The sequence below is a fragment of the Artemia sp. Qi Xiang Cuo genome, chromosome 21, assembly GCF_049724085.1.
Source record: "Artemia sp. Qi Xiang Cuo chromosome 21, ASM4972408v1, whole genome shotgun sequence".
Lineage (NCBI taxonomy): Eukaryota > Metazoa > Arthropoda > Branchiopoda > Anostraca > Artemiidae > Artemia > Artemia sp. Qi Xiang Cuo.
In genome coordinates, this window is record NC_142814.1 from 17050626 (window position 1) to 17064658 (window position 14033).

Consider the following 14033-nt stretch of genomic DNA (forward strand, 5'->3'; position numbering starts at 1 on the left):
TATTGGCTCAAAATAATAATTGTGACTAAAGAAAAGCAAAAATCTAGCGAGTAAAAATTTCGGCGTAGAAAATCGATTTAAAATCCTCAAAAAACTATAGATTATACTACCCAATTTCAGAGGTAGTAGTATCACGTGGTGGTGGAACTGTTCTTAAATAGGTACGTCGTCAATTTAAAATGAATGATTAATGTTCAAAAACTGGATTTAACTATGCTGGTTAATTTGTGGCTAAATAAAATTATGTACATTGGTATGTGATTGTACATCAGCTACTATTGAGGAGGGTCGGTTGACCTTTTTGGGAGTGGGGAGCCTGAAGCATCATAAAGATTCATTCCTTTATTTCAAATGTATTCGATCCATTTCTTTCGCAACTATGTGAAGCGCAATCGGTTTCACACTCATCCTAGCAAATCTTCTGCCATTCATTTGCTTGAATTTAGCTTAATCACTTAGTCACCTGCCACTACATAAAAAAACACCTGACAGATAAATTGTGTTAATCCTCAGACAAATCGTAACGCTACTAATGTAGCCCACTGTCCATCAATTTACAAGTGCAGGCACATAAAATTTTAAGAGCAAGGAGGGGAGGAGGTCTTTCGGAGGAGGTAGCCTCCATCATAACTTAGAAGAACTGGGGCAGGATTGGGATAGTGATCAGATATTAAATAAATAGCAATTGCTTTCAAATGAAAGTAAGGAGTGACATTAGAACTTAAAACGGAAAGAAATTGTTCGATACATGGGAGGGGCTACTCTTTCCTCAATCTAAAATTTGACTTCTGTCCAAACTACATTAAAACGACTGCTCAAACAAATCGGCCGTTAAATTGGACTAAAAAGTATGCTTAAAGCACCATCAAACTTTTGCGCACAGAGCAGAGGGCTGAGGTTGAGCCAGCTTCCTCCCACAATTCAGGGGATATTTTTGTTATTTCGACTTTTTTATATGAAAATACCGAAGACAGGCATTTTTTTCAAAATCTAGGGGGCTATTACCATCCAGGTGTCACTCTCCCTGCTCATAGTTGGTATCCCTGCACATTATTGAGTTGATTATTTTACAAAATTTCTTCCATGACATAATAGTAACACACTGACAAACTTTTAAACCTACCCTTAATAGTTCAACATCGATTTACTATGTGATTTGCAATCAAGTTTTACCATTAAGATTAATTGAAATAAAAGTTACCACTCTTGAGCCTAATTCAAATTAACTAAAAAAACAAGTTTTTTTTACTGAAAGTAAGGAGCGACATTAAAACTTAAAACGAACAGAAATTATATCGTATATGAAAGAGGCTGTCCCCTCCTCAACGCCTCGCACTTTACGCTAAAGTTTTTTATTGTTTTAAAAAATAAAGTTTTGAGACAGAGTCAAACTTTAGCGTAAAGAGCGAGGCGTTGAGGAGGGGACAGCCCCTTTCATATAAGGAATAATTTCTGTTCATTTTTTGTTTAAATGTCGCTCCTTACTTTCAGTTAAAAAATAACTTGTTATTTTAGTTAATTTCTGAACGATTTTGAATTAATGAAGCTTTGATTTTGGCTCACCGTACATGAATAATCAAAACGAAATTCGCATATTAATTTTCCTTTTTTTGGCTAATTGGCTTTCTCGAAATTTTTTTCTGACGTAACTTACGAATTAAATTACGTAACAAATTTCTATATTCGTATGTTTTTATTACGTATATTAGGGAGTTCACTCCCTAGTCAATATCTTACTCTTTACCCTTAAGTTCGAATTTTGTTCGGATCACAAACCCCTGTATCACAAAGGAAGTTAAAATGGAATACACAGCTCTTTTAAAAGTACTAAAAAAACTTTAACGTGAAGAGCGTAGTATTAACTAGGGGGCGAACCCCCTCATATACGTAGTAATTTCTGTTCGTTTTAAGTTTTAATGTTGCTCCTTATTTTCAGTTGAAAAAAACTTGTTTTTTTTATTAATTTCTGATCGTTTTTTAAATAATGCTGGTAAATCTGGTGCCCCCTTCATGGAAATGTCCCTTCCCACAAGGAAATATCCTCCATGGAAAGATCCTTCCCCGTAACCCTTACTCCGACCCCAGCCCCCCACTAGAAAAAAATCCTCCTGAAAACGCCTGTATACTTCCCAATAACCAATACTATATGTAAACAAAGGGGAAAGGTTTTAACTTGTAGCCCTTCCCCCGGGAACTGTGGGGGATTAAGCCATCCTCAAAGACAAATTAATTAGATTTTTGACTATGTTGAACAAAATGGCTATCTCAAAATTATGATTGCGTGACTTCGGGAAAAATGAGCGTGGGAGGGGGCCAAGTTGCCCTCCAATTCTTTTGGTCACTTAAAAAGGGCACTAGAACTTTTAATTTCCGTTCGAATGAGCTCTCTCACGATATTCTAGAACTACTGGGTCGATACGATCACCCCTGGGAAGATAAAAAAAAAAAAATAAATAAATCAACATGCATCCATGATCTTTCTTCTGGCAAAAAATACAAAATTCCATATTTTTGCAGATAGGAGCTTGAAACCTCTTTAGTAGGGTTCTCTGATACGCTGAATCTGATGGTGTGATTTTCATTAAAGTTCTATGGCTTTTAGGGATTGTTTCCCTCTTTTTTCGAAAATAAGGCAACTTTTCTCAGGCATGTAAATTTTGATGGGTAAGACTAAACTTGATGAAACTTATATATTTGAAATCAGCATAAAAATTTAATTCTTCTGATGTATCTATTGGTATCAAAAACCCGTTTTCTAGAGTTTCGGTTAATATTGAGCCGGGTCGCTCCTTACTTACAGTTCGTTACCACGAACTGTTTGATGGCGGTTCTTCCTCGGCTTTATTTTATTTTATTATTTCTTTTTTTAAAACGTGTTTTTAAATCTTCAATGGCAATGGGCTAGGGTTCCATTTTTAGTAGGTTCATATTTAGGTTCGTTTTTTAGTAAAATCCAGTGCCATATTCTTTATCTTTTTTTACCTTTTTATACCATTATATTCTGTATCTTACCTCTAATGCCATAACATTTATGTCATGACTAATTTCATTCCAGAGTTGCTTAGCATTCATTCGCTTAAATCCTACTAATTCTGAAATATTCCAATCAACTCCTGGAATACCAGGGGTTGGAGCCTCATTTTTTAAACTGTACATCTCCGTCCGTAAACTAATTAGCTTCGAAATGTTAAATTCATTTTTATTGCAAATCGTTATTGTTGGAAATCGGAGTGTTGAGTTCCGAGTGACCCGAACACTTACATCAACAGGAAAGGAGAGATAATAAACAACTCGATCGTGAACCTGAAAAGAAATAGAATTTTGAGCCATTGGTTAAATTCAACGATTTTAAAATATTGTAAAAACCGAATATTGCTATATCAAGTGATCTCTATACCTACTTTTGCGGGTATAAGAAATTTTATGAGAGAAAATTTTCAATCTTATTTTGACTTTCATACTTAACTAACTCGTATTTAACTATATCAGCGGAATAAAGATACATACGAAATGACCAAAACTTTCTGATGAAAATTTTCAGAGAGAATTTTTCGATGTTTCCGGAAACTTTTCAGAAAAGTTTCCAAATTCCAATTAGGCTAAGTTAGCATAGACTTCCGCTCAACTCGATTGGAACATTTTGGTTGAATTTTGCACACAATTAATCAAATAGTTGGCCCAAACTAGCACGCTCGTATATCTCTATGAAATTTGAATCCTACGAAAGTGACAATGGCCTCTAGATAGTAAAACGAAGCTTAACCGTTTTCCCCATGGGAACTCTACGTGATGCAAGGTTTTTCATTGTAATATTACTTGTATTACAGGCTTCTCACAACAATTGGGCTTTTGGTAGCCGCCGTGGTGTCAATTCATAGAAATTAGGGGGAGGGGCAAAAATGTATTTTTGAAAAACGAGGAGGGGGCATTTAGTCGCTTCTTCAATTTTTTTCAATGGAAATACGAAAAAAATAAAATTTTCAATGAAAATAATGAAAAGAAGTATTTTGAAAATCTAGCAGGGTGGAGGACAAAAGATCCCAAGGGGCAAGGTCTCCCCCCCCCCAAATTGACGCCACTGGTAGGACATCAAATTTTGGGTAATAGCTGGCTAATTATGGATAATAGGTATCTAGAGCTGGGATATCAGCTTCTTAATTCCAGTGCCCTTTTAAAGATTATAAACAAAAAATTTGACATGGTGATATCTCCCTACGTAAGACATAGAGCAGCCATCAATACTTACTAGGAGAAATGAGCGTTTAATTCCTTAGATTTTAAGTTTTTTGTTCCTGTAGGGAGAGGGAGGATGGAGGTAATAAATGAAAGCAGATTTGCTCTCTTTGTTAAATGTCTTCATTTTAATGTCCAATTTCTTAGAGACCAAAATTATCGGACTGTTGATAAATTTATTAATATATTAAAATCTATTAAGATAAGTCCTGTTCAATCCATGGTGACCGATAAATTTGGTGCTTCTGCTCTCCCTTTTCAGTTTCATCAAAAAGGTTTTCTTGAATGTTGTCTATTGAAAAAGTAAGCTCATTCAGAGCACTTGATCCTCATTAAAGAAATTCAAAAAAATTAAATATAATTTGAAATAATGATTTTTTTGAGGAATCAGAAATCATCATTAATTTTTGTGTGATTAGTTATCAGTCCTAAGCCTAGGATCGTTTAATGAATATTGTTTAACCAAGTGATTTTATTACTACTACTACTACTACTGATAGCAACTCACCGCAGCACCAATCCACCTGAGGCCAACACAGCTGCGCACGCTCCTTCTCCATTACAATCTGTTCAAAGCCTCCCTTTTTACACCCTCCCACGACGGTCTCATTTCCACTAAATCTTTCTTTATGACGTCATCCCACCCCAGACGAGGACGATCTGCTCTCTGTTTAGCCCTAGACGGTTGGCCAAAAAGAACAATCTTTGGAAATCTGTCATCCTTCATCCGTACAACGTGCCATAGCCACCTCAACCTTTCTTTCATTATAGCCCTAGAGAGCGGTATTGAACCACATTTTTCGTAAAGCCTATTGTTTGAAATACGGTCAGTTAGCCAGGTACCAAGAACAATCCTTAAGCAAATTCTCTGGAAAACATCTAGCAAATCTTCATCCGCTTTTCGAAGTGTCCATGCTTCACAGCCATATTTGACTACTGTCACCACTGTGGCTTCTAACATTCTAATCTTGGTTTGCAGACTTAGTGATTTTATTAGTTTTTCAAATCAAAGAATTTTAAATCATTCAATAAAAGGGGCACTGCTGTCTTTAAACATACATCACCATCATTACCAACAGCTTCAGGGTATACCAAAAACCAAACAATTTTTTCAAAATTCCAAAATATATCGTGCCATCCGGCTTATACACTTTTCATCTGTGGCTGATATAAATGTCATTTTTAACGACATTAAAAAGTTGTACGATCTCATATTTGTTGTCATTTCTTCTCTGCCGACAAAAAAAATTAATCAAGTGCCATATTAAAAAAATGTTGACACGCATGCTGAGATACACATTAATGTTGTTATGTAGTTAATCAAATCCAATTCAAGTAGATAAAGACCAAAAATAGCTTAAAGAACACATTAACAATAATTTCTACTAAAATTACATTTCAGAATTGTGACCCTGTAACAGTAAGAAAACAAAGTTTCCAGGCAAAAAAATGATTTCAGAATAAAGCTTTATGAATATTAGCTTGATTTACGTTTTACAGGTTCAACTTACTGATTCATACTGCATGAGAGACGTGAGTGACAGACGACACTCGATAGTAGTCGACAATATCGGTTGTGCGCTGAGGAAGGTGAAGAGGCGCCGGTCGGTACTGTCCTATATGCAGGTATTGGGAAGTAGAAAGGGGGCGCGGCCACCTCCGCGTACTCTCAGAGTAGCCGCGTGGCCTTGAAGGCTACGAAGTTTTTAGCTTTGGTTCAAGAAATTTATGTTTATTTTTCTGCTTCAACACAACGTCGGAATACTTTTAAAAAACATTTAACTAACTTAACGCTCAAGCCCCTTAGTGAAACCAGATGGAAAAGTCAAATATATGCTGTCGTACCTCTTCGATATCAACTGGGTGATGTTCATAACGCTTTAATGGACATTTTATGAAGATTACTCTTTAAATGGGTAAACAGGTAACAACTCGCGAGTGCAAGCTTTAAGTCTGGCAAAAAACATTGAAAAATACAATTTTGTTGTAAGTGTAGTTTTATGGCACAGTATACTTTTTGAAATCGACATTTCAAGTAAGCAGTTACAATCCAATCAATTTGATTTGACTGCTGCCAAAGATCACCTAAGCAAAACTAAATTGTACTTACAAAGGTTACGTTGCGTTGATGGCTTTGGAAGTATTCTAGTTGACGCCAGAGGAGTGGCAGAGGAGCTAAACATTCAACCAACATTTGAAACAGAAACCCTGCCAACTCAGTTGAAAAAGAAGGAAAAACAGTTTGATAGCGAAGCAGATGATAAATCTTTGGTATCCCCTCAAGAACACTTTAACGTCAATTTCCATTTTGCCATTCTCAATACTGCAATTTCTTCCCTGGGTGAAAGGTTTTAACAGTTGGGCAAGACTTCTTCTATTTTCGGATTTGTCTACAATATATCCAAGGTAAATGCTGGAACAACAAAGTCCTTTATGGACAATTGTATGAATTAACAACATTTCCTCTCAAAGAATGAAGCTAAAGATATTGAAGGCGACGAACTTTGCAATGTAGTTCAAGCTATTGCTACGAGGGTACCCAAGAACGCAAATCCAAAACATGTCCTTAACTTCATCATAAGCAATGGACTTAAAGATTGTGCCCCAAATTTGCTAGTGCCCTCACGGATTTTGCTGACTTTGCCTGTGTCTGTTGCTGGTGGTGAGCGTCGTTATTTAAAATTAAAATTAATTCAAACTTATATTCGATCCACTATGACGCAAGAAAGGCTTCAAGGACTAGCCACTCTATCAGTTGAACAGGACTTGGCAAAAGACATCGATTTGAACGAACTGGTGACTTCTTTCACAAAGATTAAATTAAAAAAAAATTGTGAACTAACTTTCTTTCTGTCAATTTTTAACTTTTCCCTATAATCTATGTAAACTTTCAGAATTAAAGTTATCACTTCTGCAAAATTATCGGTTTCTTTGATAAGTTCCTATTATGCACCTAAGGAAATAAATACGCGTATAATTATCGCGTATTAATTATATAATTATATAATTATTCGAGTATAATTATCTATCACAATTATGGTTGTACTAGCAGCCACACAGGTTAGATATTCCTTGGTTAATTCCAGGTTAAGTATTCTTTATATTGTTTGTATTTGCGTTAGGTAATTTGTGAATGTGTGTCTAAATTAATGTAAGTTACGTTAAGTGCTAAAAAAAATACATAAGAAGTAGGCAGTAGGCAGGATAGGTTGCGCTGGCCCTGGCCTAATGTCATGGCCCACGCAAATAAAATAGGCAAAAATAGTTTTAGTCCAAACTAAAATAATCAAACAAAGATCATCAAACATAGTTGTTTTTCTTGGAATGATTTTTTTTCTAAAATTTCCTTAATAATGTGAATTGTTCGGATTGAATTACCTGGATTGCATTTATTCAACAAAAAAAAAACAGAAAAAATATAGTAAATAAGTAAAAAAAAAAGTAAGTATGACGGCACTAGACTCTTAAGGTACAAACCGGCAGTGCTGATCTCCGTTTCCTGGCCCTTCAGGCAGGAAGTGCAATGGGGGGGGGAGGGGCGGGGAGCCAGCCATCCTGCTCTGCCTGCCAGCCATCTATGCTATATATAAAAATATAGCATAGGTATCAGACATGTAACTAAATTTCGATAGACAGCTAAATTTGATAATATCTTGGACTGCGTAAGGTACTTTTCCCCCTAATTGAACCCACACCAAGAAATATTTAACAGCCATACCTGAAACCCTGATGTCAATGCACATATTAATAAAATAGCAATCCACATAATTCTTCTTGGTAGTTTCGCTCGATCGCCAAAAATTGTTTTGAATCCAGGAATAGAAATTTCTTCTAATGTTTCCTTAATAATCTGAACTGTTGATTTATCAACGTTTTCCTCTGCTATTCTCATAGCATTAGTGCTGTTTGATCGGTCAAGATGATTTGTTTTAAGTGCAGGGTTATTTTTTTGGAAATTAGGGTTTATCCTTGATATTTGGTATGACGTTCGCCAATAATAAGCCGTAGGATCTGGTGGGTCCTAAAAGAAAAGATAAGAAGTTTACCTTTACATCACAAAGGAAGAAGGAACAGTGATTGAAGTTGCTATTTCTCAAGACAAGTTTTTTTTTTTAACAGTAACACTGGGTTTATTTAAAAATAAAGTATACATCTTTTATTCCCTGAAGCAGACTTGTACGGGAGACAACCCTCCTAATAAATCAATGAAAAAAAAAAAAACAATTTCCATTTTCTTTGTATCATTTCCAATTGTTACCAAGAAATTAGGTTTCAAACACGGTTTCTCAAATAGTTTAAAGTGAATTTTCTTCTGAAAGGGAAAATGATATCCTCATTAAAAAAAATGGTCAAAATCAAGTTTAAATTGACGAGAATTTTTATTCTGTTATGACTATAGAAATTTACAAACATATCTGAATAACTTGATCAGGATGTTTTTTTTTCTGTTACGACCATAAGAAGCTTACCAACATATCTCAATAAACTTTGGGCGGAGCTCAAGAAACTAAAAATCTTACTTTCATTTTTTTTTTACAATTTTGTTAATCTTCACTTTTTCAAAATTCGCATTTTGTTATCTCAATGCTGGTGAATTGAACATGAAATCTACATGCTCATACTGCTTCTACCACTGCTACTATTACCACTATAGACGTCATCTATAACCTTACACAAATGGTCAAAAACGCATGTTCTTTCTTTCCCTTAAAGAGGTTTCATATCCATTGCTAAATGGTTGTCAAAACACCTGTGCTTTGACGTCTATACCATTTTTACTTCAAACAAAGTCTAAATTTTATTTTCCTTTATGGTTATATATCAGCTGCCAGGTTTACAATAATAACGCTAAGAGTGGGACTTCGGCACCCGATCTGGTGCTGCTTTGGTCTGGTGCTCAATTCAGTACTTGTATATATGAAAATCAGAGTAGCACCATGCTATTTCGGGCATCTTTGTGAAAACAGGAAATAAAATAAATGCCCTCATAGAATCTCTCTGTATACGGGGTAGCGATCGGATTGCCAATTGTTGGTTTCGGTAAGGTAGGAACAGTGGAGAAGATTGAGATGTTTTCGAAATATTGTGTGGTTTATACAAGAATTATTCCCTTGAATTACGCTAAGGGCATCAAAATAAAAACCCTTTTTTGGCTAGCTGGATCGATCTCGGTCTATTGGCACCTAAAAGTCGTGATTTGTTTAAAATTTTCCCTTGATTCTTTTAACCTTATAAAATTCTTATAAAATTAGGACAAATCTATATAAAATTAGGGCAATGTCACATGTTTGTCAGTGTTGCCACGTTGAACCGTGAAAATAAACAAGGAAATCAAATTTGGCAACACTTTTTGTCCATAAAATTTCAAACAGTAGTGTTGATCTCCAAAGACAACTACACTTTGAAAGAAAAGCTAGGCCTTCTTAAGCTATTTGGAGCCTAATGTTTTTAGCCTATTTTAGTTGTTTACCTACGTTTTTTTTTATTTGACGTCTGCTATTACAAAGAGCCGTCCCAGCCAAGTGGCTAGCGCTCCGGACTTGAACTCCGGTCTCCGGACTCCGGCCTCCGGTCGGGGGCTCGAGTCCTGCTGTCACTGGTCATTTGGTTTGGAACGGGGGTCAATGATGTCACCCTGCAAGCTCAGCCAGAGTCGACCCAGCTCTAAATCAGTACCTGAAGAAATCTGGGGGGGGGAACAAGAGAAGCGTCGGATGATTTCCCCCAACCACTTATTGCACTCCCGGCCGAAGGCATTGAGTTAGGAGCTTGGTACCTGCGCAACGCAGACCTTTGGTCAGCATGCGAAAAAGTTTTTTGTTTTATTATTATTACAAAAACTACATATTTGCGCATGGAGGTTATTTTCACTAAAATTAAATTTTCAGTGTTTCCTAATTTTTCAAAATATAATTGATCGAGCTGATGTCCACTTGACCAATTTAAACAAACAGATTTCTTTTCACTGTTCTCGGCACTTTAAATTTCTTGGAACCAAAATTACCAAGCTACTACCCCAACCTTTAGGTCAAAACAGACCCAAACCGTGAACCAAAGAACAAAATCCACTTTTATGCACTGAAGCCATTGCATCTTCGATATTAGAATAGCGTGGTCCTAGCACAAAATATTCCAAGTGGCTCATCGGATTCACCCTGTTTGTGAAAAACATCCAATGAATTAGAGCTACCAGACCTGTTGCTTAAGCTAAAACTTCCACAGTAATATTAATCGTTCTTGATAAGTGAGTTGAAAAATGAAGTACTGAAGAAAAGGAATGTACTTGATGATACTATTTTTACAGAAGGTGTGTGTCAAAATTCTGTGCTCACATATTCAATCAGGTCAAGTTCAAGTTATTCAATAATCAATAATTAATTTTTTCACAAAACTATCAAATTAATTACCCACAGTGAGGATAACTCGTGTGTGGATTATACAATTAACAATAAATAAATAATACCATCTCCAGATACTGGAATAAAAAGATGGCCAATCAATTCTTCGCATGGTAACAAAAAAACACCCAGTAAATTCAAAATAACCAAATAAAAAAAAATAAGACAAAATAAAATAAAATTTGGAGCCTCCACAACACAATTCAAAGTAAATTAATATTGATACAGTATAAAAGTATAGCTAATTTGGCTAGACTATCGGTCCGTTTGCCATTAGTCATGTGCTGAACAGTTTTTTGTGTTTTATTTTTGTAAAACGTCAAAAAACGTAGAAAATAACCATTTATTTTTATTTCTTTCAATCAATATTTGTCTTTATTCATATAAGTTACATACGCAAATCAGGTTGCACAAAAATGCATGTGCATAAATTCACAAAAATGTAGTAGGGGGGTATCTTTTTTGTGATAAGAAAAAAGGAATTTTGAAAATCCAGGGAAAGGGGGAGCATTTTCGATTTTTTTATTACTTTTTAAATGAAAATGGCTACATAAGGTAATCAAAAAAATTTCAAATTAGTTGCTGATCTAAAAAATTTTACAAACAGTATTTTCCTGCTATATATGGAATCAGATGTAACAATTGCTGAAGTCTTGAGAAAACAAGTTAAAGTAATTGATCTTAAGCTGGTTGAAAATCTAAACAAAGACAAATCTACCTTTGATAACTGAATTTTCCCAAGATAATCCTCATCTGTGTCTTTGTATAGTCCAGCTATTTTAAGAAACAATTCAGCTTTTCCTTCTCTTCTTCTGATTGACTGGTTTGGATAATCCTGTTCTAAGCAACATTTCGTTCCTGACACGCCAAAAAACATCCTAAAATTGAGAGCATATATGTATATATATATATATATATATATATATATATATATATATATATATATATATATATATATATATATATATATATATATATATATATATATATATATATATATATATATATATATATATATATATATATATATATATATATATATATATATATTTAGAGCATATTTTATGTATTGTACTCCAGGGATATAAGCTACCTTTATCTTTATAAAATCTCTTCCATTCTTCAAGTTTTGAACTTTTAATTTTATTAGAATAGAATCTTTTTTTTCCATTTTCATAAAATGATAATTCTCCTTGGCTGCGTGAATTCAGTATTTTTTTTTGTATTTTTTAAATGTATTTCAGTCTGCTTTCTTGTAGTTGAAACGGGGACCAGTCACATTCACGCTAGAGGAATCTTCAAAAGAACACCTCAGCTTGTTATACGTAGCCATTATCTGAAAGACTGGGACAATTTGACACTTTCCAATCAGAAATATCACGGGACATATGATTTCCGACGGAGATTACATCTGGGCTAGTGGTATTCAACTGAATACATGTAGAACTGATGTATCGTTTACAACAACCAATGACTTACTAGCAAAAAACAGTTCTAATTCAGCCCTCTTCCATCTGTATTACTACTACTAAGCCAGAACGGACTTCTGGCATTAAGACCACCACCTAATATTAATGCGTGCGTTTTTCTGAGTCTCTCAACTGGATAAGGACATAATGAGCGATTTTGGTACGATTACGGATAGTAAGGTGACAACTGTGAAGCTCTTATTGCTAGTATAGATAGAAACTACAGTGCATTCATTTTTAAATACCCTTATGCATATGCGGTTTTACCGTATTTAAAAAAAAAATGCTGCGCTGCAAAATTTACAGTGATGTAAAAGTTATTCTCTGTAAAATAATGTCATGACCAGGTCATTATTCTCTGTCTTTTTTTATTTGACAGTTTTTCAAATAGATAATAATAAATTACCCTAATCCTTACTATTGAATTGTTGGAGTTATCCTTAAATAGACGATTTTACATCCAGAAAACTTCAAAGTTGAAAAATAAATTTCAAACTATTAAATTCAATAACTTCAACTGAACCAAACACCTGAAGAGGAAGAAGAAATTAAACTGACTGGAAGTATATTTGCATTGGTTTCATTCCATAAGACTTTCACTTTGTTTTTAGGAACAGGATCATTATTCAAACTATCAGCCTTGTTATAAAGGCCAAGAAAAAATATTATCGAAAGTTTGTACCGACAAAGCATTCATTTCGTTGAAAAATATTTAAAGTGTCATATGTACAAGTACTTGTAAGCACAGAGAGACTATTAGCAATAAGGCATAAATTTCCAATCAATCAAATATTTGAATAAACTTGGTATTATTAGCCTGAAACCCGTGAAACAAAGCCTCATGCATTCGTATTTACACTGCATATTTGATGACTATTTATTACAGCAAGCTGATACATGGAACATTTCATCGGTGCAAATCAATTTTCAAAACCATCCAAATGTGATAGTCTTTTCTTTCATTTAGACACATATAATGCCTTTTAACCTATAGTAGGCAGCTCAATAGTGCTGTGCTGTCAAAATAAAGAGCGATATGACTTCAATGGACTTTTTTGTCCCCATGTCACTTCATCTGCAGGGAGTTGTAATAGAAGTGTCGAAGGGAGCTCATTCCAATGGAAACCAAAAAATCTAGTGCTCTTTTTAAGAGTCAAAAGTGATTGCAAAGCAACCAGCCCCCTCTTACTTCCTTCTTAGTTGCAAATAACAACGAAGCTAACACTGCCTTCCCATCACGAAAACAAACAACAGATAAAACAATACGGAATTTAACTAAGACAGTGAATTTTTTTAAAACCTTAAATGAATATTTCGACTATACATTCAAGGGCCGTCCTCAATCAAGCACACATATAAGTAAAATAAGACTTACAGTAAAATTCGATCGTTAAAACTGAAATTAAAATATTAAAATAGTCCCAGAATCATTACTTCAAGGAAGTTCAACCAGGGCTGAGGAAAAACAGCACCCCCCCCAATGAAAAGTTCCTCCCGCGGAAAATATCCCCATGGAGAATTTCTGCTGGTGATAATTTCTCTCTTGGAGAAATTCTTCCACTTAAAAATGCCCCGGAGAAATCTCAATTCTACAGAAAATTTTCCACAGACAATTCCCCAAGAGCATCTCCATATACGAAATGGGGTTGCCAACGAGAAAGTAAGAGAAATAAAACAAATTTTGTGAATGAGATCTGGCAAATCCCTCTAGTGTGTAATTTACCCTGGAAAGTTCACCCCCGACAACTTCCATCCCGATGGGAAATTCTCCCCGTAGAAAATCTATTCCCAGAAAATGTCCCCACCCCCTCCTCTGAAAAATGTCGGTATGCTTCCCGATAAGAAATACAATAAGAAAAAACGGGCTAATTTCATAACGTGCGGCCTTCCTATGGGGGCTCTGGAGGGTCACATCATACCCAAAGATATATTT

The 14033-nt window shown here is 34.9% G+C and overlaps 1 protein-coding gene across 1 annotated transcript in view; it reads right to left on the reverse strand.

Annotated features, from left to right (window-relative positions):
- Positions 1-14033, reverse strand: part of LOC148939286 (acid-sensing ion channel 2-like) — a 66870-nt gene that overhangs the window by 41432 nt on the left and 11405 nt on the right. The window contains exons 2-4 of the mRNA XM_089106833.1: positions 11350-11509; positions 7952-8254; positions 3013-3303 (exon numbers count right to left, since the gene is read on the reverse strand). Of these exons, the coding sequence (XP_088962959.1) occupies positions 3013-3303; positions 7952-8254; positions 11350-11509 (754 nt within the window). The remainder of the gene's footprint in view (positions 1-3012; positions 3304-7951; positions 8255-11349; positions 11510-14033) is intronic.